Source organism: Hippoglossus stenolepis, chromosome 13 (assembly GCF_022539355.2).
Source record: "Hippoglossus stenolepis isolate QCI-W04-F060 chromosome 13, HSTE1.2, whole genome shotgun sequence".
Classification (NCBI taxonomy): Eukaryota; Metazoa; Chordata; class Actinopteri; order Pleuronectiformes; family Pleuronectidae; genus Hippoglossus; species Hippoglossus stenolepis.
In genome coordinates, this window is record NC_061495.1 from 8,854,961 (window position 1) to 8,881,448 (window position 26,488).

General features: G+C 40.7%; 1 protein-coding gene and 1 long non-coding RNA gene across 7 annotated transcripts in view; both read right to left on the minus strand.

Annotated features, from left to right (window-relative positions):
• Positions 1 to 884: 884 nt before the first annotated feature.
• LOC118120561 lies at positions 885 to 7,616 on the minus strand. Its single transcript, XR_004698224.2, has 3 exons — positions 6,849 to 7,616; positions 5,380 to 5,486; positions 885 to 2,385 (listed from the first exon to the last, which is right to left on the minus strand). It is a non-coding gene; the product is annotated as an uncharacterized LOC118120561 (long non-coding RNA).
• Positions 7,617 to 16,594: 8,978 nt separating this feature from the next.
• The window catches only part of epha3 (eph receptor A3), a 100,802-nt gene continuing 90,908 nt past the window's right edge, over positions 16,595 to 26,488 (minus strand). For 4 of the 6 annotated variants that reach the window (XM_035173689.2, XM_035173691.2, XM_035173688.2 and 1 more), the window contains one exon: positions 16,595 to 20,137. In XM_035173689.2, coding sequence (XP_035029580.1) covers positions 20,032 to 20,137 — 106 coding nt within the window. In that variant the 3' untranslated portion in view covers positions 16,595 to 20,031. Of the gene's footprint in view, positions 20,138 to 21,608; positions 21,727 to 26,488 lie in introns of all 6 variants that reach the window. The other 2 variants (XM_035173693.2, XM_035173692.2) reach the window with 2 other exon arrangements.

Below are 26,488 nucleotides of genomic sequence, written 5' to 3' on the forward strand. Positions count from 1 at the left end.
TGCAGCGATGCCAGTGCCAGGATTGCATTTCGATCTCCACACATTGACAGAAAGTTCAACAATTACCCCAGAGCACAGCCTCAAAATATGATTAGCATGGACCCAGATGATAATGGCTTTTACATGCAATTACGCCAAAGGGGGAATTACCCAGTGTATGGGAATAATGTAGCTGGGGGAATGGGACAATTGCTAGCTAATGCCTGTTGTTGTTGGCTGACCCACTGGAAATTTGTTTATTATAAGGTTTTATATTCAGACAGGCTGCGTCTGCACTAAATCACATGATGGATATTCATGGAAAAAAAAACTTCTTTACATTTAATTAGTGATGTGGAAGTTTTTAGGTCATTGTGGAGTGATAAAGCCCGTTCTTAGTTAACTTTTCATGCATGTAAATCCAGTGATTGCACTAACAAATGGGCCAAGATCTACAAATGTGCACACAGTGTTTTCCTCCCCAGTGATAAAGGGGAAGCTGAAAGTCGGTGAGAACTCAGAGAGACGACGGAATGTTTACGGAAGGCTATTTCCAAAGTCTGTTGTTTTCAGATTTCAGAAAACTTGGAAGGTGCACCTGCTTGTGAAATGTGATTCGGCTGTGAGATTCTGCTACTTCTGTTGTGGCGTCTGCTGTTGACTTCAGTGCATCAAAATGAAAACCTGATCTCACGCTCGTCATTTTCAGTTGCTCCGCTTTGGTTTGAGGTAAGTTTATGTGGGGGGAAAAAAACCCTGGGATACTCCTGACTGCAGTCGGTGCATTTGATATTTGGAGAGCAGAAATATAAATAAATTACAAACTTGACTCCAACTACTAATACAAGTATATTTTGATTCACAAAAAGAAAATAAACTGAGGCACTTTTGCTTCGGAAAAAATTAAAAAAGCTTTTATTAGCGTGGAAAATGCATTTCAAAGATGATACCCTGCAGAGACGCATTTTTAAAAATATTTTAGCAGCATTAGCCACACTTATAGAGGCTTACTGATATTTCCACAGTCCCTTGGTTTGTCTCATTTTTGTGTATTAAAATGTACCACCCCTGCACCAAAGACCACATCTTTTTCAAAATACACTTATTTAAATTTCTAGACTTTTCAAACTAATATTTTTGGCTTCATCAACAAACTGAAATACTCTAAAGAGGACATGCAAGAGGACATCTTATTGTTAGAATTATTTATTAATTTATATATCTATTTAAATGTGTGTGTATTTATCATGTTATATTTCTTCAATTGTATAATTTATATTTTGTTATTTCTATTTTGGAATTTTCCTTAAAAGTCTTGTATTTTATTTCTTCTATTTTATATTTACTACTAAAGACTAAATTGACAATAATATATTTCAAATAGTCACTTGATAATTATAAAATATTTTTCTCTCTCACACACTCTGATCAATAAAGTCTGATCAGGGATAAGTAAAGTAAAGAAAAGACCAATCCATTCAGGATTGTCATTTTGGGTGACCTGCTTTTAATTTGATTTATTCTTTCCAAGCAGACAAAACTTGTCAACTTGCTGAAAAAGAGCCCATGTTATTCTCAGTGTCTAGACTTCAGCAAAAGACCAAAAGAAAAAACTGCTATTTTAGACAATCCCATCCAAGAACATCTTTCTTTGTGACTTAACTTGATTTCCAGAATTTCCCGAAGCACCTTCTGGGTGAGACCCAACAACAAAGAGAACAATAACTCTTCCTGCTCGACAGAAATGTTGGGACTGTGACGATATTTCCAGCTGGGTTAAATACAGGTTGCAATATTATAGCTGGAACAGTTTTCCCACTGGGTGTCCTGTACTCACCCTCCTGCAACAATAGAAAGACATACACACTAGAAAATACATGGATTTTCACAAACCTCTAAATTCTTATTCTCCTGTTTTAGCCATTGCGCTTGTACTCCAAAAGAAATAGTAGAAATTGTAATGGATCAAATAACCAGAAAAGTGTATATACACACATGATATATACATGCACACGCACACAACTGTATTATAGAACTGACAGTAGATCTACAGTAGGCGTTTGACCAGACTGCATCATATCCACCATATAAGACAAAGCTAATGCTGACTGAGTGTGATCTGGGTTTGGCAGCTCTATATATCAGTTGAACGTCGTACATTCCACAGCACACCACTCCATTTCTTTTGTTTAGACTATCACAGATCAGAACGGTTATGAAGCGCCGTGGCTGCAACCCCGCTGCCTTTTTTCGCTGGGAGTCAGCTGCCTCGTCTGGCGGTGTTGGGTAACCCTGAGTCAGAGCTCTGTGGCTTGTCTTCGTGTAAACAGATGGTCTCGGCTCTGATGACTAGTTCCTGATCTCACCCAGATAGGGATCCGGGCTGTCAGATGAGATTTCCAAGCTCTACAGAGGTGAGACGACTGAAACGGTTTGAAATATGTCGAGCGTAAATAAAGGACCAGCTCCGGTTTCCAGTGAGAGGTTCTATTTAGATAACCACAATCAAAGTGTGTAAAGAGTGTCAGGGTCTAATGGAGGAAACCATATCGTGCATGTGTCATGTACCATGTATGTTGACACTATGTACATTATCTACAATGTATCTAGATTCACGATATCTCGCATGGAGAACAAAAGAAAAAGGGAAGAAGAGAAAAAGAAAAGTATAAAACAATAGTTCAAAGAATTGTGTTCTTAAAGGAAAACGGTAATTGGGAATACAAATCTATTTAATATTCGTATTAATCTTCTTTGTTCTGTTTATTGGCGGCTGACACCCAACATCAAGAGGAATCGCCGCAATTTACTGTGTCTTCTTCTTACTGACGCTTTATTCTCATTAATGAACTCAGAAATAAAAATGGCACTAAAACAAACTGCACATACAATATCAAAGGAACCCAGGTCTGCCAACTTAAAAGCAAAGAAAATTGTATTTAAAAAATGCAATATTAAATTAATGAATCTGAACCCGTTATGTTGAAGTATTTCTAGATGGCAAAGTAAAAGAACTTTCAAGAGATTAAATTCTCTAACACTGCTTTTGTCTCTTAGTTTTGATTAAGCTCACATTTTCAGTTTACCTTCAAACTGAAATTATTAGGTTCAGTTCTGACTCCAGTATCATTAACATAAATCAAATAAAGTGTGTGGATAAGAAGCTTTCACAAAATACTTTCATTACATTTTACTTCATTAATATTTGATCACATTTAATTTTTACAACTTTATTTTAAGACAGTGCCCTTGATCTTAATGCAAGCCACATCAGTAAGTTAGTGAAGCTCGATGCTATGTGGGTTATTTCCATGGATTTTTATGGAGAAGAAAAAAACGATTCAGCGATCAAAGATGACCCGTGTGGAAACATTTCAAACATTGCTTCACAGTTCAGAGCTGTTCTTAGCGGCTTGGATGTCCCTCCTTTCGCTAGCATTACATTGAAATTCAGTGTTTTCCACTAATGCTGCTAAAACATGAAATTATAGCCTGGAAATCTTGGTCATATAAATAAAGACCAAAGCTATTAGTCATTAGCCGACCAAACTTTCCAGTTTATAAATGTGGCTTCGTCTTGGCCTAAATGCCTTTTATGTGTTACAGCGTCCTTATTTAATATATCATCTCACAGCCGCCAGCTTTTCATTACTATCTGAAGAGTGTGGGGTTGTTATTAAAGCCGTTTTTCAAGTGTCAAGCAAGTGCAAGTATCCTCCACTTAGCAAATGCTGTGCAGGGCTCAGCCTTACATCCTTGACCTTTACCCACACGGCCCACCTTCCTCCACATTCCTCATACGCTGACGATATTCTTCCATCTCATGATGTCAGTCTGAGAACAGTCATATTCTCTGGACAAGGAATGAGGGAGGAAGGAGGACTTTCCAAGTGGGATGAAGTGATCATCCCTTTAGGTATTCTGCTCTTAGAGCTTACAAGCTTTGACGAGGGCCAGAGTATCCAGAAGAAGCTGCTTAATACAATGAAAATATTCCTCCTGATCTCTCCACCTTGCTCCTCAGATGGGAGACAGGGGAGGGAGGGAGGGAGGGGGGGATTTGGGAGGTTTGTGTGGATTGCATTTGATCAAACTGGACCTTTACTAGGATCTCTCCTCACATTTTCCATCCAAAGAGGCTGGGGCGCTAGCAGACCATCACATCATTACAAGGGCTTTGATAGCCATACCTCTGTTATAGGGGAAAGTAGGCAAGGTGCCCTGTGTCTGTGTGAGTCTGTCTGTGTGAGTGTGGCTGCCTTTGTCTCATCTGCCAGTTCACAGCATCTCAGTTTGCCAAGTTGTGGTCCGAGCTGAAATATAATATTTTGTCAACATCTAACATTTGTCTTGCATTTTCGTTTTTTTCATTCCGTTCCCCTGCTCCCGGACTTGAACTATTTTTCTGGCTGTTTCTCAGCAACCCCTTGAAATAATCCAAACCATACTGTCTGTATGCTATGTGGTTTGTTTATACTCTGCATTTTTTCTGTTTTGTCACACATAATACACCCTGATGCTGATGGCTTGTAGAACAGTTAATATCCAGAAGGCCGAATAAAACGAAAAACCTACAGAATATTTGCACCTGTATAGGAGCAACAGTGTCTTAGATCGAACTTTGATGTGGAAAAATAAACACCCCCATATTGAGATCTACTTAAAGTGAACTAGGGCAGAAACTAGTATCAAATACATTTTCTGATTGAGCAAAAGCGATGCAATATAAGCACGACACATTGAGGATAAGGTTACGTTTAAAGTCAGTCTTTATCAACTCACACTGTCTGTGATTAAAAATTGTCACACACAGTCACACGTGAAAGAAGTCATCTTTCTGTGCCACCAATCCTGAGGTTAGTATCTTAAATATCAATATCTGAGGTTCTCTAAAATATCTTGGACACAGGACCTAGAGGTTAGTTTGTTACAGGTTTTCTTGGATCACTGGATTCACTAGTCTGTAGAAGACTGGCCGTATCACTCTGTTAAAACCAGTAAGGTATCCACCCCACGACACATAGGAGGATTTATGGAAATAGAAAAAAAAAAAAACTGATTTGCTAAATATTCTGTTCAATTTCATTTCTCAATTCACATTTCCTTAGAAGATAACCAGTTCCTCTTGACCCAATTCACAACTTAAATGTGAAATGAAATAAATTGAATTACAACCAGAACCAAAGGGATTAACTTAATACAATAAAATGATATGTGTCCCCGTTGACATGCTACTCCTTTAAGGTTGTAGGTTTATTCAGTTGAGTTCCTTTACTTTGAAAGGTTTGTAGTTATGCTTAGGTATCAGTGGAATTATTTTTTTAAATAAACTGAGAAAAAAAAGAAAGAGCAAATAAAGTATAATTCTCCTCAGTAAAATCCATGCAATTAGCCTCTTACCGTCATTTAAACAGCACAGACATCCACACATCAGCGTCCAGGTGAAACAAGGGTATCCACATGTGCGATGATGATGTAGCAGTAGATGAAGAAGCTCACAGCTCAACCTTAAACAAAACCAGCCGGTAGACAAATGTGCAGAGCAGTTATTTTCAAATGACTCTTTTCACTTCACACTGGAATTCACATTACAAGGCCCACAATAGCTGTAATAAAACATTATGAACTGTCTCCACTGTCAGAATAACACACACTGTACGTTCACATCTCACAGTGCATACAGATCGGATTCAACAGGATGTAAGTCAACTCAAATCACCTCGTTAGTTTTACTCGAGCTCAAGCAGCAGCTATGAATGTAGCGCTTAGCTAAGTTTAGCATCGAGGCCGCGATCGAACCGACAGAAGTTGGCGGCAGAACAGCTCATCAGCTCATCTAACAACTAACTCCACACATGTCTGTCTGTATGTGGACCGTGAACCATTCATCTAATTGGCTTCATACTTGGCATGTGTAGCGTTTCTCCTTGGAAGTGCAGTGCTGGTTTTGTTGCAATGTGGAAATGCGATATGTTCAATATTAACAAAATTTGAATAAACAGGCGACCAGCGTTCTGTTGGCGACATGGCGGGGTGTGTGTGTTTTTCCAACGTCCTCGCATAAACTAAACCAGTGGTCAGCAACTGGCAGCCTGCAGGGAATAGCATCTGGCCCACCTGATCATTTTGATGATTTAGTTTCTATCATTATCACCGTATCACATTCGTACACACACATGGGAGCTGCTAATCTCCATCACGACACAAAACATTCAAATAATCACTTCCTCTTTAACAATTTGTCTTCAAAGTTAAAGCACAATGTTCATTTTGTTGCCGTAGTGCTTCGTAGTGAGCTGGATCACTGAGCCTTTGTTTTGAAAAGTTGGGAAATTTGGTTTGAAAATTATATCGATTGCTCAGCAGCTTAAGTTAATCATTTAAACTTATATGCAAACCGAACACGTGAACAGTAATAAAGTCAATTTCTGTTTCATTTTATGAAAACCTCAGACTATAAAATGTTCACTGCAGATAAACCAGGTAGGATGAACACAGAGTTTTCTAGCTACAGTACACTCTGCACCATGGACTGTATAAAATAGCTGAACACATAACATCCATCACACAAAGAATTAAAAAGTGGCAGAATGTTGTAGAACTGTTTGAGGAGGACTCACTAGTGACAAAGAATCATTTTGAAGTAGCTCTGGAGTTTTAACACAGGACAAACACACGGCCTCTTCCAAACAAGCAGGTTGAGAACAGACACTGCTCTAGTTTAAACATCAATTACAGCATATTCACATCACACACAACTTCCTGACTGGTTTGGCTCTCACTTCCTGAAACAGAAAGTGAGATGCAGCTCAACTCGGTTTTTAACTGAATTAAACTGAATTAAACTGAAAGTCAAGCAGCTGACTCACCTGGGTAATTCTCCACTTTCAGAAGAAAACTCACAAAGAAGTTTCACCAGACGGTAACTTCTCTCTCACAGCAGGTCGGCAGAGTCGTGCACTTCTTCCATTTCTAACACTGTCAGTCCCACTTCAACTCTCATCGCTAGTTAATAAAAGTATTTAGTTTCTCTGTGTGCAGCCATTTTACATCACCTGCTGATAGTTCAAAGGTGATGCATTTAGGGGACTCCTGCAAGCTACGTAAACTACAATTAGCTTCTGGCGATGCGTTTAAAGAACATCTGTAACTTTGTAAACTACAGAAAATAACCTGCCTTACACTCACATTTTACACTTTTCTTTTAACCTTTACTCATCATAGTATTGTTTGATTCTTTTCATTTGATCATCTGATGCCATCTTCACTGTCATTCTCGTGTCTTTATGGTCTGTTTAAAGCAGGAGGTGTGAAATTAAAATAATAATGTGTGCTCAGATATTCTTGCAGGGTGAACTATATTATTACTATTCCATTTTAGGTCTGTGGGTAAAGCACGAGCACAGACTGTGTAACTCCATACATGTTTTTAATATCAGAATTCCCAACACTGGACACCTGAAGTCCCCAAAACCAAGAGGATCTACACATCTTACATCATATCACGACATATCATGTCAGTGACATTACATGCATGTAAGGTGCACCTCATTATATACTTCACATACTCAACAGGATTTAAAAGAGCATGAGACAATATGTATTCTGTATTCCATATAAAATTAACTTTTCAAACATAGAACAGACAAAGAAAAGGTCAAAATAAATAAAAAAGTGAATAACGTAAATTTGTATATCTAACAATGTCTTTGCATTGATGTTGTATGTGATCTCACTGCATGAAATATTTGCTTTGTGCTTCATAATTTAAAAGTGTGATGATGTGTAAATGCAAAAGAAAACAACACTGCATTTTAGAAAATATATTGTAACATAGTTTCATTGCAGTGTTTTTTGGTATCCTTCATTTCCATAGTCTGCCTATAGGGTTATATTTAGTAGCACTATATTTTCAAGCACAATATTATTACTAATGCTTCATGACTTTAATGCTCTCCATACATTCAGAACATGTACTATATAAGTATATATGTAGTCAGACATGTGATCAATAAAACAAAGAGGCTTTTATTGCCCCTAAATGTTAGGTTGTGTTATTGTATTAACAGCATTATGCCTCCATTAGGACAAAGTGTCATCTTACCAAATCAATAAGGACATGTCTGACAGTCCCCACGAGTCTGTCTGTCCGTCTATCTGTCCCCTGCTCACTGTTTATGTCATTAGTGAATTACAGCAGCCACTTCCCTGAACTGTTTGGACGGCTGTAACCGGAGAGGAAGTCAGAATCAGAGAGCATGTAAAGCCAGCCGAAGCCGCCCCGGCTTGTTAATGTCGTTTCGCCTCTCACGACAATGATCGGAAGTGGGAAGGTTTTTATCATTTCGCATCGTATAGCAATAAGCTCCATCCGGTTCCTGAATGCCCTCAGCGGACCTGCAAAAGTCCAACACAGGTGCACATGTTCACATGAGCAGCAGAACTATGAGAAGAAAGTTCCCGTCCACGACAAGCAGGCTTTGCCACGCTCTACACTGCACACTCGTTTATGAAATGTGCAATGAAGGAATATGTGTGAGCCAGGATTTCCACACACACACACACACACACACACACACACACACAAACACACACATGCGGCACCTCCCTCCTCTGCGCACGCTCACTTATGCACACACAAACAATAAGGTCCCCATGAAAGGAGGGCTGAGATCTAAAGAGACGTAACCAAGTTTGACAATCAACAGCCCCATTAAAGCAGGCCCCGCTGCAACCAAACACAGCGGTAATTGTAAATGTCAGGCAGAATTAACACAAAAATAAATAGCTTAACTTTCCTTATGTGTATATATATGAGAGAGAGAGTATTACAGCGGAGCCCCGAGACGCAGCCTTACACAAGTCAGTCATCAGCTATAGCTACATAGCATGTATTCTGATCTTTAAAGGAATATGATCCATGCTCAAAGGAATCAAATTATACATTTTGACTGTATAAACAGATTACACACATGTGAACCATGTAACATTTATGGCTTTTCAACGCAACACGTTCACCGCGCCGCTGCATTTATATGTGTTTTTCCCATATTCTCCTCTTCAGCGCGATCGCATTGCAAGTGAAACGACTGACGATGAAAGGCCTAACCCCGGCGCTGGACTCTTCCTCCACATTCCTGCAGGACGAGTGTGGTATGACTGATTGACTGGTTGGCCGGCTAACAGACAGACTGCGGTCGAGTCTGAACTGGAACACTCGGGAGGGGAAAAGGGCCGGAAAGAACTTGTCATGTCTCCTCGGCTGACATGGAAACACACGAGAGGAAAGAGGAACAAAGAGTGGGTGGGAGGACGGGTGGGTGTGGGGAACAGTCAGAAACTGTGAGACAGATAGGAATCTCACTTTACGCACTATGTGGAGGCAGTCATGCATGTGCGCCTTATGGCCTCGGCAGTAACTTGGCCCATGTCACTTCACTGTGTTTTGACCCACTCGCCCAGCGCTCTGTATTTATGTGTGCAGGCACAGACCTGGTGTTGTGTTCACTAGTTATGTCATGGTTCCTGGCCTGAGCCCTTCTGGAGCGGGTGTGTGGATTAGCTTATGATTGTTCTGGGCTGGGCTGCACTCGCTGCAGCTCCATCTGCAACGTTCCCAGAACCAACTCAGAGACTTCAGCTTGAGAGGAAAATTATAACTTAGGTATCAGAATTAAACTTAGGGTGAGATTTTTTTTAGATATGTCCAAATAAGCTAATTCTATTTTCAAGAATGCATTTAAAATGTCCTGCATTTCCTCAAACAAAGTATTAAAGCCTTTGGATTTGTGAATAGACAAAGTAGAAGAGAGTCAGTTTCCCTTGTGTACAGCAGTGGTGGGACGTAACAAAGTACATTTAATTACTTATTCCCAAAAAAATTGTATGTATCTGTACTTACTTAGAATTATTTTGATTTATTACATAGATTTATTTTTGGTTATTTTTTCACTTTTAGTCACCACATATACTAGCAAATATCTGTACTTTCTACTCCACTTTATTCCCAATGCATTGTGTTACATGTTCTCATAGCCTTTTATATTTTTTAAAGTAATTAATAACACGGGGGGGAGTTGGTCCACTGATCCAATGAAAGCAAGCAGGTAACATTAGACCCCGCCTCCTTCAACAAGACTCAGCCATATGAGTGATGATGTTTTAATGCTTTAAGCATATTTGAAAGCAAGTACTTACTCATGTTTACTTAAGTAGGAAAGTTAATGTAGTCCTTTTATTTTTACAATTATGTGTCCTTAAATAATAAATTAGTTTAAATATTTTAAAATAATTGAGTACTTCCTCCACCACCGGTGTATAGTAGAATAAATAAATATATTAACTTCTGACTCCTGCATTAGCCTAAGAGGTATTTGATATTGTTGCTAATAATCCTTGTATATTAAAATGTTTTTCTTTCTTTCATGAACTTTCATATTTGGATTGTTTTGTGGGTAATAAAATTGTCTATGTTTACTTTTGTTGGCAAACTCACTGGCCCCTGAGGAAGAAATAAAGAATGTTAAATTAAATAAAATACAATTGAATTGAACTGAGTTGTATTAAATTGAATTGAATTATGTGACTGACATATCAGTGATACCTGTGGAGAGCATGAGGTCACTGCACCAGGATCAAGTGATACGATACAAATCCTCTGTTGGACTTTCTTGAAACACCGATGTTGAAATGTAGCTCATGCTGTAACAGTGATACAGGCAGTAGTAAGTAAAAGTACACTTTGATTTCATCCAAACTATATATCACCCAGTCATCAATAATGTTCGTTGAGGTTGGACTACATCCAATTTTTTTTTTTTTTTAGTTTTTCCCCAAAAAATACGTCAGTGTACCCCCGTAAAAAAAAATACGGCCGATGCCTTAACCACTGCACCAGCTGCTGAGCTCGGGCTGCAACATCTTCTGGAACTCAGCTGTTTAAGTCAAAAGTGGCATTAACATGTGGCCTTGCAATTCACGGAGGTCAAGCTCAGCGGGGGAAGGCATGAAAACTGCTAGAAACACCAGTAGTCAAAGAGAGACCTTGTCAGAAATGTATCCCTGTGCCCATGGCCCCCGACCCCAATCATAAAACTCACAGACACAGAGGAAACCCACCAGTAAATCAGCTTGTCACTGGCTCTGACACTCTGGGTTTGATCCCGGTGATATATGACTTTAATATGTGAATGGAAAAGATGGAGAAGTGGAGAGGATGTGAGACACAGACAGAGAGAAGGGGGGGGGGGGGTGTAATGAAACATAAAAAGTGACGTTTGAGTTTGTGAAAGTGAGCGAAGGTGTGTGAGCACATCAGGAAAAAATGTCAGATTCGGAAAATGACAATAATAAAACAATGATGTGTGATGATGCATTTGATGATGAATCAAATAGTCCAGAGTGTGGACTGATCCAAACGATGCCAGTGAGATTAAAACCAAAAAAGAAACTTGTTAAACATGTGTGTAGAGAATATTAGAGCTATTTAAAAAAAGATAAAGTTTACATACATGCACTTTATATAAAGTATATACTGCAGGTGAAATTCAGGCTGACTTGTACCTAATTTCATGATGTGTGAAACTGATGATGATAGCTGTAAAAAAAATATTTGTTGTAGAATAATTACTTTTATACATATTTACGTTTTTGACTATCAGCGAGTGGTGGAAGTCTTATAATATATAATTTTGTATCTATAAATGGAGAACAAAACATTTTGTATGGAATTTTAACTACATTTTGCATATGGGTGCCTCACAATTTATAAAAAAGATATAGCAAGGTCCCACGTGTGAATCTAATCTTCAAAGTCACAGCTTTAAACAACACAGAACATATTTCCTCGAAACTTGTAAGAATGGGCCACGGGCCATGAAAGAACCTATTCAATTATGGGATGGATCCGGACAGAGGCGGATCCAAGATTATTCTTTTTCTTTTTCTGTAACTTTCTGTAAGATTTTCGCTGATAATATTTCATCATTACACTGATACTTCTCTGGAGTGTGTTTGAATTTAAGGGTCCAGTTTGTCTGACAGTCGTGTATCACTAAAGACAATTTACTGTGACCATCTGCATTTCAAGAAACTTTACATGGTAAATAAAGATGTTGATCTCTCATTCCAAAATTTGCATGATGTTCCTATCAGTGTATATGTGTCGCTTATATCCCCTTCACATAATTATTTGTTGTGAAATCCAAGAGATTAAAACAGGAGGTCTTTTGATCTGCTTTCTCTGATTCCCAAATTTTCCTCAAACTCTAATCCTCTTTCAGCAAAAAACATCTGTCAGTTGAATGTGAGGGAAACAAATAAAAAAAGATGATCACACTCGACTGTGTAAAATCCATTCTTGTGAATGATGCAAACGGAGGCACAGCAGTGGAAATCAGGCTCTTGTTTAGCATCATCTCAGAGTGTTATCATTCTGCCTGCTGCGGTACGAGGAGAGAGGGAGACATAAAGCAAGAGATGCCTATTAACTTGTGTTGAATTAATACTAATGAGCTGTTAATGACTATAACATGATCCTAATGAATGTGTGATGCCAATAAAAGCAGAACTGAGTCAACGGGGGGAGAGAGACACGATCAGAGAAGGTGAAAGAAGCAGAACAGGGGATGACAGGGGGCAGAAAGGTGAAGGGTGAGGAGAAGATAGAGAGCTGAGAGGAAAATGAGAAAAAGAGGAAGAGGAGGAAGAGGAAAAAGCACCAGAAAGAGAGTGAGAGAAATGATGGAGAGAGAGAGGGAAGGAGAGATGACAGAGTGCTGACATCAGAGGAGCAGCAGTCCCTCCACATCACTCAGCCTTCATGGAAAATCAATTCTCCCCGGTACGGAGGACGGTGTCGACAGCCGGCAGGACCAGCAGCTCCATAGTCTTACTTTAGCCATTAACATTATGAGACAGAGCGGTAATAGCTCTGTCTCTTCAGGTATCAATCCAGCCATTCGGTTCTTCTGATGGTTTTCTGGGCTGGGATCCAGACTCATGGCAATGGATTGAAATGAGAACTTTTTGTGGAATTTTAATTTTACTCATATTAAATATAATGAAATACCCCCAGTTGTTTTAAGCATTAAACTTTATTGGTCTCCATGTGCAACCAGGAATAATGTGTGTGAAATTTACTCAACTGTACTTAATGATTATAGTTTGTTTTGTTATCCATATTAAAGAAGATTTTGCAGAGTTATAGCGTTTTAATGATCCTACAGCATAAGCTTTCCCTTTCTCATGGTTTTCCACCCAAGTGGTTGCAGCCTTCACCAATTTGGGGAAGAAAAAAAAAAGTTATAATGTCTTGTCTTGTTTCGCCTCATGCACTTGTGCAAGAGTTTAGTGTTGCCTCTTGCCCACATGGGTACAACAGTTAGAAAGCTAGTCAAACACTTAACTGTGAACCAACTACTAAAATAAAGGAATAAAATAAAATCTTGTACCTTCGACTTATTAAGATGGTTATATTATGCATAATACTTGTTAAATTAAGATATACAAAATAATATTTTTGGTCATAACTGGCATGCATGTTGTGTATATTTACTGAGAGTAAAGGATGTGAATGGACTTTGGAAAGAACGTTGAAAAAACAATTTTCAAATTCAATTTAGAATTAGAACTTACAAACTAAAATGATCCACTAAAACTGCTTGTTACCACTTGAAGCAATTCTTTTTAGTTGGTCCAATAACTTGTTTCAGTGTAAGAAGATAAATCCTGGATTTGTTCTCTCTATACTGCCTCCGGTGAGGAGGCGGCGGCAGCTTTAGCTTCACTTCCCTTTGTGATGGCATCGTTTGTCAAAGTGACAGAAGTGGACTGAGCACTCGCGGTCCTGGGACCTGTGTATGTGCGTGTGCTGTGATGATAACTGCACGTTGCTTTGGTAATAACATGACTGAGGAGTCAATGTGTGCTTGGGCTCCATAGAGAGCTCAGAGAGTTCAAAGCCAACAACTTGCACCCAATCTATCTTTGTACATTAATGTGTGTGTTAACTTACTGTGATGAATATGTTGAGGCCCCATGTGTATTATCATAGTCAATAAGGGATTTATAATTACAATTCAAATCCACAAGAGTGAATCCACTGTCTGCAACGCGCACAAATAACATCCTCTTATTTTCAGCACTGCCTTGCTTCATGTCTTTTCTATACAACACTTAATTCCTCTAAAGTCTCCCACTCCACACAGATAAACACAGTCTTCAACAAAAGATAATCAACACGTGACATCCTGGTAATTTATTGGTGAACTATGAACCTAGTAATTGAGCTTACGAGGATAACAGCCACCACAACAGTCCGCAGAGGCAGGGCTGAACGGGGCGCTATGAGTTTGCAACATGGCGTCAGGCCCTTCAAAGCAGCTGCACGCAGCTGGAGGCGAGTTTTTAGCAGGAACCGAGAGGGAAGTGAGAGGGAAGCGAGAGGGGAGTGAGAGTGATGTGGCAACAGAGCAGGCTTCAAAGGGAGGAGACAGATCCAGACGGAGGGGATGGGATTTGAGCCGTGGACCATCAGGTGTAATTCTATCAGCTGCGGTGAAGTGACAACATGATTTTGAAAATACAGACAGAAGAAAGTAAAAAGCTTCTTTTAAGGAACCGATTAAAGTTAGATACATTTTTACACTTCTTTGGTGGAAGATAATGACAACAATATATCCTGATGTTTAAAAATGAAAAAATGCACAAGCCAAAATTCAAACGGACAAACCATGGACCCACATGGAGGGATGGTTGACACATCATCGTTCTTTTTTAAAATTATACATACTATCCAGGAATGAAGCTAAACTATCCTTTATACGAATGCTGCCATCTTGTGAATTTGGAGCAGGAGCGATCGGGGGATGGAGCCGCGGTCGCAAGGTCTTATTGACATACGCATTTGACCAATCGTGAGTCAGTCTCAGCTGTCAATCATGAAGTTTGACCTTGTTTTTGTGCCATTGAATAACTAATTAGCACTTAAACATACATCAGTGTGATAATAACTAGCCTACCTAAAATTTAAAAAAAACCATCTCTGAGAATAACTTCATTAAACATGTACTTTGACTTTTCTGTTTGGTACATGTCCCAACTACTTACATGGAGGAGGTGGGATTTATTACCTATATTGCAGCCAGCCACCAGGTGGAAATCCAGATGTTTTGGCTTCACATATGGGGAACAGCCACAACCTTTTTATACAGTCTATAGCACACAGGCGGGGGGGCCGATGATGATGGTAAAGTTCAAGTTGAAAATCACAGTAGTAAAAACGTCAGTGATGGTTCTGTCTCATTCATGCCTGTAAAGAAAAAATGCTTGTTGTCATAAATCTGGTAAAAGGCGCTGTGTCTCATTGCCGAGCTCGATGTTTAAAAGATTTCTGTTCAAAGTGGGGAATGAGTTTCGCACATCAAGACGTTGTTTTCTCATTATCATTACTCTCCAAGTGGAACTGGCCGTTCTGTATCTGCAGCAGCCAGGGGAGCACATTTCAACACCGCTGCCAAGTGCAGGGATGATGAATGGGGCTGCTTAATCCTCCCCTGCGTTATTGCATTATCGTATGCCACTGTTCGCAAAGTTTCTATCTACTTGGACAGGACTGACAGGAGCTTTGTAGATCCAGCACACCTGCCTTCCACACCTCCTCTCTATGGTTTCATCTCCCCTCAGCCTTCACTCCCTCCTCCGCCCTCGCTCTGTCTTTCCCATCACCCCGGTGGTTTCAGGACCCGGAGAGGTTTTTTTTCTACAGATGAAAACGAAGACCAAATTGGTGGTGTTGTCGAGCATACTGTGCTCATTGTTTCCCGACTCGGGGAGGGCAGCGTCCTGTTTTCTCTCCACGCACATCTGCCTTCGGAACATCTGGATAGTGTCAACCTTTCAACGCCGAGCAGAGCGGCCATCACTCTTTCCTCTGTCTGACACATCTCATCTCCTCCCAGTCAGAAAGGCAGAGAGGAAAAGCAGATCCTCCGCATTAAAATCATACGACAAATCGGCCCTGACCGTGCACGCTCGGATACAAGGCGCTTTATTAGATGTGGCCGAGGACGTGAGGAGCCGGCAGCGTGCATGGTGGACGGGATTAGAAACAGAGGCCGAGGTGGTTCAGGGAGCCTGTTAACAGATGTGAACAAAGTGTAGTACGTCCAGTTTATTATATTATTCTGCTCTTTTTCACACACTGACATAAGAGATATCGGGGATGACATTTGCTAATATATATGCAGTTTGTATTTGCTATTTCTTTTTATTTTAAATATTGACATTGAAGACACTTCTTGGCCGTGACTGAACTCTCTATGGACTCCTCTGTTCGAGCTCATTGCCCTGTGAACTCCGTGATTCGAAGCACCTGTCCCGTACACTATATATGTCAGCCGGATGATTGGTGGCTTTTATTCTGAAGAAAGCAAGATGTGCTAAAAGATTGATCTATGGAATGTAAAATGAAAAGATGACATCTGAGTTACGAGCGTTACCACTTCCACTTGTGATCTTTTACACATGTGGGAATACGCTCACGCTTGAAAGGAGAAAAGTCAAAAATTCACGCGGCGTCCTCGAGCCATCAAATAAAAACACAGGAGCGGGTCAATCATCGTCCATTTTTTGGAAAATATTTTGCCAATATTTATTATAAAAATATAAATGTTTCCACTACAAATCATTTTACATTAGTAGACAAGGCCATCTACATTTGCACACGGAAACTCTCACACAGACACACGAGTCAGTCTTGAGACAGAAGATGAGGGATCTGGATATAGGGGTGCATTATAACAGTATTGCTCTCTCAGATGTCCCAGGTTTATAAAGTAAGTCCAAAAAAACCAAAAACACAAGATAGCGCTGACACATAATTTACTGTATGCTACAAAAGAAAAAAACACATTGCGCTTTATAATGTTAACAAATAAATAATAACGTAATCATAATCGCCTTTTTATTGTAGAAAAAAAAACAAAGCGGACAATTATAACTCAAAACAAGATAAAATATAATACAGATGATTTTTGACTCTTTTTTTTTAATTAAAATGTCGCACCATTTTTTTTATTTATTCTTTTATACATACAAACATTTTTACAAAGAGGGATGGCCATGTACAAATAGTGGGATCTGTAGTGCTAGTTGCTAGTTGGTTTACAGTATGTACATGCTAATTGGAACACATAGCAGCAACAGCAGCATCCACAGGTTGACCGAGTAACAGAGGAGCGACCGATGACACTGAACAGGGCTGGGTTTCCCAAAAGCACCGGACTCACCCCCCCGGTCCATTTATTAAGCTTAAGTCTATAGCCAAGGCAGTTACATTTCCATTGAAAGTGCTCAAATACTGTGTACTAAGTGCTTGGAACAGGCTCAAAGAAGCATCCTCGTGGTTAAATATGACCCAACCAGCAGCACAAAGTACCAAAGGGCCAGTTTAGAAATACTGGGTGTGTGTTGACTGGGTGACATTGAAGCAGGAGGCGTCTTTAAACATGTACTTCATTGTACAAATATCATTTAAGTTCTAAGGTGCCCTTAGGAAATCCCATCCTGGACGTATGATGACCTAGGAGAGAAGAATCTATTGGAAATGTTACATCTGTTTCAGGGCATTCCCACACCTTGCTGTTGGTTTACAGCAGTGACAGTAAACCCCGATGCCCTCGTGAGAACACAGAAAAATACACCAAGACTTTGTTGAAGACAAAGACAAACTGGAGCTTTTTGCTTGGCGATCCCACCATGAACCGAACCCTGAACACAGCAACAGGAGGCACTCTACTTTTTGCATTTAACACGCCGGGATTTAAGGATTAAGAGCTAATTTTAAACAAGAACAAAGAACTTTATTTTTTTCTTAGAGCAAATTTCTGATCAAAGAAGTAAATGACAGATCCCACATGGGTTTGAAAAAAAGTAGAATTTTACTTTTGCATTTAACACACCAGGATTTATGGATTAAGAGCTAATTTTAACAGTATTTTTACAGCACAGTTCTGATTAAAGAAGTGAATGACAGATCCCCCCGTGGCTATTGTTAATAAGTTATGGATTCAGACCAAAGCAAACGACAGAGAAGCAGTGTGATCTACAGTGACTACACCTGGTGTTCTGTGGGGCTGATGATGCCAATCCGCTAAGACCTGAGGAAGAAGCTCAAGTACAAACTCACGTCTAGTTTGAAACACTTCCACAACACAACAGCATCTGAAGCGGAGGCCTGGACAGATGACACTGCTTCATCTACTGCCTGCTGCACACTGGAGGATTTTCAAATCTTAACTGACGTGAGAGAATTAAGACTTAACGACAGATGTAACTGATGTTTGATCATTTAATCAAGAACGCTCGACAAATCCAGTCGAGACGCAGGACCACACACTTGGCGCTTTAACAAACCATCTCTGAGCGGTGATTCCCGTGATTCTGGAGATTCCGGGACCTCACAGACTTCGGAATATAAACAAACATGGAGGCCGGCATCATCAGTGATGTTTCGCACAAACAATGGGACGCATTAAATAAGCTTACTGTCGTCGCAATTCCACGAGTTTGTCCTCTTAGTCTACTATCCACCTGGCACGGGAAACAAACGTCTTTTTTAGACTGTGGGCCGCCATGTTTTAGTTCTAAACACAGGTACGCAACAGCCGGTTTGTGACGCTGACGCTTCAGCTTGCTCTCATTGGCTATTGCGGGTTTCTGCTCACTCGCCAAACTGCTGTTCTTTTTGCACTACATGGGTCTCCCCACTTTCCCCTCGGAGAGGCCTTACATGACAGGCCTCCTCGGTTCGAAACCAGGGAGGCTCAGATTCAGTCAGTGACATTAAAACTATGTCTTTAGGGTATTTTTGCCAGATAATCTGTTCAGATCATAGCCTTCAAATCTTCGCTGCCCCCGCGATCATCAGGAGGATGGAATCAGACCCATAATCAGGCTTATTATCCTCTGTGCAGCAGGCATGGTTAAAGTTCTCTTAGTCTGTTTCCTCCGCTTCAACCTTTTCTGGCTCCCATCTTTCCTAACCTACAATCTCAATTCCTGGCAATGCTCCCTCTCGCTCGCTCTGTTTCTCCCTGTTAGAACAAAAATAAATGAATGAATACATCCTGAGATTTCACACAAAGGGCATTCGGTTGAGGGAACAGCACTAAAAACTGTACAGTATCTGCTCGTAAGCACATAGAACATATAAAAATTCGGTGTGTGAAGTGTGTTATGGCCTCTGTACCTTCGAAGCACAGCGTTCACTACGTTATACATGTGACGGAGTCATGGCTTCCACGATGAGACTATTTAACTGATTATCATCATTATTGCTTTTATGTGACATTTCTACTGAATGTAAATGCTATAGGTTAGAGCTACGGAGTAAAATGGTTGGGTTATTGTCTTGGTGTGAATACCAGCTCAGCTCTCTCATGGATAGAGACAGTAAATGTAGGTAGTTCACGTCAACACCTCAGGCTTCATTAGTCCAGGAAGGGTCCACATCCAGGTGAGCTGCTATTGTCCACCATTGCTCCTCAACACGAGGCCGCTCAGGCGTTTCACCGCCTCGTTCCACAGGCTGGTGGGAAGAGACTGTGAGCATTGCCTGAATCCCTTTTAGCCGTAAAAAGGGAAGGCTACGCTACCCAGCTTTGCCAATATTGGAGCGCTCCGGCTTCCACGTTAGTCCAGTCCTTGCCCTGTATCCAAGTCCAGACCCAGTTTGAATCCCTGACCAGGTCTCACTCCCCTCCTCGGCTCTCCCCACCCTCTGGTTAGTCTGTAAGGCAATCTCAACTTGGGCATGGAGGGACAGAGGGATGAAGAGTCAGCCGTTTCACCAGCTGATCTCCCTCCTGTTCCACTTGTCAGGACTTGACATCGTCTCTCAACAAAACAATCAAAGCCCCTCGCCTGAATCATATATTTTTCCTCCTCTTCCATCCGTTTGTAGTTTGGATACGCAGCCACTGTGTTAGAGTGCGATTAGCAACCACAGTCTGTTAACACAGACGGAAAGACATGTTGTTTTTTTCTTTATTATTAAACAGGTACTGGGCCGTCCTTGGTGTGGGAATCTAGGGCTTTGAGGCTGCTCACGATCTTCTTCTGTGGTCCTACAATTGTCACTCCGACCTTTTTCAGATCTCTGTTTCGTGAAGGACAGAGAGAGAGAGAGAGAGAGAGAGAGAGAGAGAGAGAGAGAGAGAGAGAGAGAGAGATGAGGAAGAGGGAAAGATTGGGGAGAAAAAAAAAAGGTGCAAAGTTTGCATTAGTGATGGAGCCTGTGACACCCACATGGTATTTAATAACATGCGCCCCAGTGCTGCTCCTTTCACTTTCCCAATGCAGCCGTCATTCACAAAGGACTGCCTTTCCCTGAAGGCCACAGGGCTGCCACATCTCTGAGGGAGGTGCGTGTTGGTCTCACTCTCCATCACTAACAAACAGGGAGGTGGGCCTGTGGGGCCGCAGTGACAGCTGCTATTATGACTCTGCCAGTGGAGGAAACTATGGCATGCAGAGGCCTCGCTGGTAGAAAAGACCTAGTTTCCTGCATGGAACTGCATTTCCTTTGACAGGGCAGGTTTAAGTTTGGGGAAAGGAGCAGCACTAGTTCCTGAGTTTATACAACAGTGTGATTCAGATGCGTCCGGTCACGTGTTAAAAGCTCTTAAAGATTAGTTACTGTTCATGCATTCTGTGTGAGAAAAGACCTCAGGTTTAGATGTGTCACACGTGTTATGCATCATACATGTCAAATAGAAATACGCAGTAGTTAGTCAGCTGAATCAAAATGTCAAGCCAGTTAACACACACAGTAACAGCAATGTATACACACAGTATTGCTGATAACACAAGAGTCAAAGCACAGAGTAAGACAATATGTATTTTGCCCATCTAATATACATGACATAGTATTAGTAGAAGCAGTGGGGTTGGAGTTGTGGCATTTCTACAACAAATGCTTAGCAGACAGATCAAGGTATTTTACGTGTTGTTAAATAAATATCACTTTTTATTATTTGCAAGCAGGAGATTTAGTTTGTCAGAGTAGACAGAGCTGCAGAAATTCAGCAACAAAGAAAACACCAGAAGATCACGGACTTGGCTTCACTTTGATATAAAGGGATAGGGATATGACTCATATGTTTAAAATGTCAACTGTATGATTGATTTATTTATTCATAGTTTCTTAATTTTCTTTTTTTTAAATGTGTTTTGTAGCTGTAACAAACACCAGCATTGTGAAAGAAAGACAATAGCTTGGTTTCCATCCACACTGGAGACGCCCAGATCGGCACTGACGACATCCCAGTCTGCACGTATGCTTGACTCATCCGCCCATCACCCACCCGAAGGAATTATTTTCTCCAAACCTGTAGTATAATCCTCATACATGTCCAAATGTTCCTTTGTCTGTTGGAGGCTATTCAATGGTCCTTTACCTTATTTTCTGTTTACAGTGGTATGGAAACAAAGCTATTGAGCTCTCACAGAATATTGACTACAGATACTATCCCTTTACAGATCAGACAAGTGAAAGCCCATCCGTGCTCCTGGAGGTAGGCTACTGCTCCCAGGCGGGGGGTCTGTAGAGGCCCTCATCCTCCACCCACCATCCAGAGCCTGAGGAGGCGGAGAGGAGCCGGGCGTTAGAGAGTGGTGATCCCCATGGACGGCTCCCATTCTGGGCAAGTGGCAGGTGTGACGTGGACCTCCGTCAGAACCACTCTACTGAGACACAGCCAGGCCCACCAACATTAACACATTGAACTGGATGCCATCAATACGCTTTATCTCATGGATGCTCATTGAAGCACATTTATCTTATAATAAAAAAGAAATAGTAATAAATCAGGCATATAAATGTAACATTTGTGTTATATTGAGAGAAGAGGACAAACATAAATCATGACAAAAATGCTTTGGACAGTAACTCTTGTGTTTCTGAACATGGTAGCAGAACTTTTATGACCTCAAAATATACAGAAAGTCCCGTATTTATTGAAAAAGAAAAACTCTCAGCCAAAGTGTAGCATAAATCCATCCAGAATACATGAGATATAATAAATAAGAGTAAAAAAGCCTTAAAAAAAAGCACAAATTTATTACTGCAAAGGTCAGAGATTTTGGATGTCACTGGTGTAGCAATGTAGAGCTTAAGATCTATGCTTATGGGAAATAGTCATTAATCACTCAAAGACTGCAAATCCAGTGTTTTTTTAACTATAGAGTGGAAACATAAAGGGGGACGGGGGACCTGCAGGCAGAACAAAAGTGCAATGACATTTGAAAAGAACAAAAATAAGACACCGCTGCACCACAGCATCAACTGAGGAGACAAACAGTGTTAAGTTGCAGTTGGAATGTAATTTATCTTGAGGCCATACATTTTAAAAATGCTACTCTGGCCTTGTATTAGCTACAGTTCAATCATTATAACTGCATTTGGGAGACGGACACAGGACAATGAATCTCCGCTGTGCCTTAGAGCAGAACTGTTGAGAGTCCAAACTGTTGTGTTGTCATCTTTTTAAAAATTCTGTTTTATATATTTTTTTAATCAGATGGTCCACTTAATGTCAGCAAAGCCCTGATAAATCATCCCAAGAGCAGACAATGATAATGAGATAACAAAGACATCAACAACATAAACATCGTCTACAAGTTGAAACACGTGAGACATGATTATAAATCAGAACCAGAGACACAAACACTCACAGTCACACGAGACAGATCAGCAGTTGAAAGTTTCTCTCTGCAGTGTGTCACACTGTTGACTCAACAATCCCCCTCATTCCTCAGCAGTACCTCTGCTAGGTCTTTTTTCTCCCTCCAGTTCAGTTACCAGTGAACCGTGGTGTAAAACCATTTTACATGGGCACGAGTCATTTTCCTCTTTTGTGGTGTCACTATGTTGAGTTGCTGAGAGACTGTGGATACTAAATGATTGTGGGGTATAAGTGTTTTTTTGCAGTCTGCAACAGAAAGCGTTGATGCGTTTACCTTCATTTACAAAGGACCCGCAAAGCCTGGAGACTGTGAAAACATATACACTGTACTGTACCACCTGTTTCGCATTTTATCACCCCATTAAATGGCCGTTATCAGTTGCCATCGGGGGTATAAACATGTGGGCTGGCAGAGTCTAACTCCACCTCCTGGTTGGCTCAGACTTTCATCATGACGGTAATAAACCTGGAGCATAACAGGTTTATGCATAAAAACTACTTGAATACGTTTAGGGAATAATCATGAGTTGGAATAAAATTTGTCAACTGGAAACAAACAGCTGTTTGAAGAGGCCGTCACCAACGCCACCTCACTTCTGCTCCTGTTACAATTACTACGGCCATCAGAGGTGGCCCATTGAGAAAAAAGGTTAACGATAGGTTGTAATAAGCTGCTTGTTTTTTAACAGTGATAATGATGAGGATATTATCTGGGCTGCTGGTAGGTTCACTTTGCCTCTTCCAATGGGAGTGATGACAACTGATAACCACCATCTAATGGGGGGATAACGTTGAAAGCAGTAGTGTAACGTATTTGGTTGTGGTTGTCAGATTAGATCAAGTCTGTCACTTCCTCAATCAAATACCTGAAATGAACTCTGCATTGACCCTGTCCACGTGAAGAAAATAATCCCCAAAAAGTGGGGTATTTCCTGTCTCAGAAAAAGGACTTCAAATACTCCAGCTGATGAGTCAGCACGCTGCAGCCAAGTATGATTACTGTTCCTCAGAGGTCAGAGCGTTGCCAAGCCTTGTGCTGAATATCAAGGACTAGATTAAGACTGTACGAATCAATAGAGCAATCCATATTGAGCGATGCATCGTCTCCGCCAAGGCTGCTAGCCTTGTAGCCGTGCTAGCCTTGTGTGCCTTGGCTTCAGCCTTCAGTGGATTAATACTGCAGTGATCCAATTTAGCATCGAGTTACAGAAAATGCATTGTAGACCGATATGATTACTACAGCACAAGGTTACGCCGGTGCAGTTCATCTGTGGTGTACTCGGTCAATACCGAATGTGGATTACAACCTATTCTTGCCGTGTAAGCTTCTTTTTGTTTAGTTTGTTTCAGTTGACCTAAGATAGATTTCACATATTAATTGATTCATTTGCATGAGAAAGGTTCACAGAAAAGTGAGAGGAGACGCTTTAATGAAATGGAGGTTTAATAAACTGGGAAAGAAATCAGTGTAACGCCGTCTAATTGCTGGAATCCCAAAAATGTGTCATCCGCAGCGTTAAGGACGCACTCACCCCAGAGAAAGCTACACTTCTCCTCATGTCTCTTTGGTGTCTTTGTATTAGGAGCCATTTAGGACTTTCCAAATAGCAGCCATTAGACTAAATTCAACAATCGGTACAGAGATACCAATGGTGAAAGTATAAACTTCTTTGTCCTTCACATCCTCTGAACTGAAATCAAATCCACGATTCATCATTATTCAAAAGGACACACACTTCAGGTTGCTTCTTTCAACCGACACAATTAATGGCTGCAGGTTAGGTAAGTCATAGACAGCAGTAATAGCTAGCTGCAGCACCGACCGCCCTCTCCCCACTGGCCCAGCTGCTGCCATCACCACAGTGAACGGATGCTTTGATCACAATAATTAGAAATGTCCAATTATTTACCCGCTCACATTCCACATCGGTTAAACCAGCAGCAGGCCAACAGAGCAAGAGAGGCGAGAGGGAAGAGAGAATATTTCTGCACTTTAACAGGTAGAGTATAGTCTGCTGCTGTCCTTGATTTTCTTCAAGCAGCCGCACTTGAACTGTAAGTCTGGAGGTTTGTTCATCATTATAATCTCCCAGTCTGTTATGACTGTGCTTGGGAATCATAATTCCTTTCAGCCTGTCACCGCAGGACTCTGCCTGGCCCAAATCTGATCCCCTATCTCAAACCCTTTTGTCACTCTGATGATCCTGTCAGCGGGGCCAGACAGATCTCTAACTGTGGAGCTCTCTACCTTTTACTGAGAGACATCGATTCACTATCCCCCAATACTCTGCATCTATATAATTTCCAACCATTTTATTCTACAAATTGGTATTCATGAATAATTAGCTAATTAGTTATTATAATTACCAAATAGGAATCGGAGGTTGTTGAACTACCTGTCGTCTATTTTGACATTAGGGATGAGTGAACAAGACTCACCTCGTGCTTTAAGTCAGATGACTTCAATATTTACACAGAAACCAAAGCCAAACGGTTGTTTAGGAAACCAGAGTTGTCAGCCATGAAAAAAAATCAACCATGCTTTACTTAACGGGAGCAGATGTTGTAGGGAAACAAATTCGATTCACTGACCGTGGACACTTTGCAGATTTGTCTCTGTACTGTAACTGTTCTGAACTGTCTTTTTAGATATGTTCTTCTTAAAAAATGTGTGTGCCATTATACAGTATTTATGACAAAAAACATGTGCTAGTGGAAATAAGTCGTTCAAAAACATATTTTATACAAGATTTTAAACATTAATATAGCAACCAGCAATTATTTTCTACGCAAAGATACAGAAGTTCTCTGCAGGGAATGAAGTCACACTCCCTCTCTGTGAGCTGTGATCCGAGCTTCTCCATTCTTTGTTCTGGTAGCTGGTCCAGGTGCACGTCCATGTGCATGTGCACATCAATGTTAGTGCATGTGAGTAACTCCCTTTGAGTCACTTGGACCTCCCCACATCTATACGGGAAATGCCGTTTACCCGCTCCTGAGCAGTGATGTGAACATGACACCTGGGTGAATACGCTAATCGCCTAATTTCTGCACCGCACATCAGTAGACAAATAGTATCAATACACCAGTCACTCTGCCACCACTGTGCTGTTAAACCAAAAACACCAAAACCACACCTTATTTGTACCCCAACAGGTTGAGGCACATTGAGTCTGGTTCTGCCAGTGCTTGATCATTGTGGGAACAAATATGTAAAGTGCATTGTGATAATGTAAATTCTGATTTGGTGCGATACAAATAAAATTGTTTTTTATTTGTCAAAGATGCTGGTGCTAGTGAGACATCTACTGGTCGGTGGATATTGTATCTAACCTTTAAGTGGCCATACCTGGGGATTGAAAAGTGACTGACCAGATGTTATTATATGGTCAGTGCGATCCAGGTCAATGGGGAAAACACAATCTAGGTCCTGCAGCTCCCAAAATTTTATTTCTCTAGATTTGGCTTTCAAGTAATTTTCTGAGAAACCTTTTGACAGCTCCATCCTTATTTTTTTTCTTTCAAAGGCTTTTCTTTCTCTCCAGTATTGCATCTTGTCAAATCTCACCTCTCATTCCCACCCTCAATAGGTTCTCTATTGTCCCCTCCTGGAACGCTCAATTCTATCTCTCTCTCTCTTTCCCTCTCACTCTTTCTGCTTTTTGTTTTTCTATTTATCTCTTTCTTTCTCGTTCTTTTCCTTCTCTCACCTTCTACCTCTGTGGTCATACTTACAACATTGAGCGCGTGGCTAAAGGCCTGTC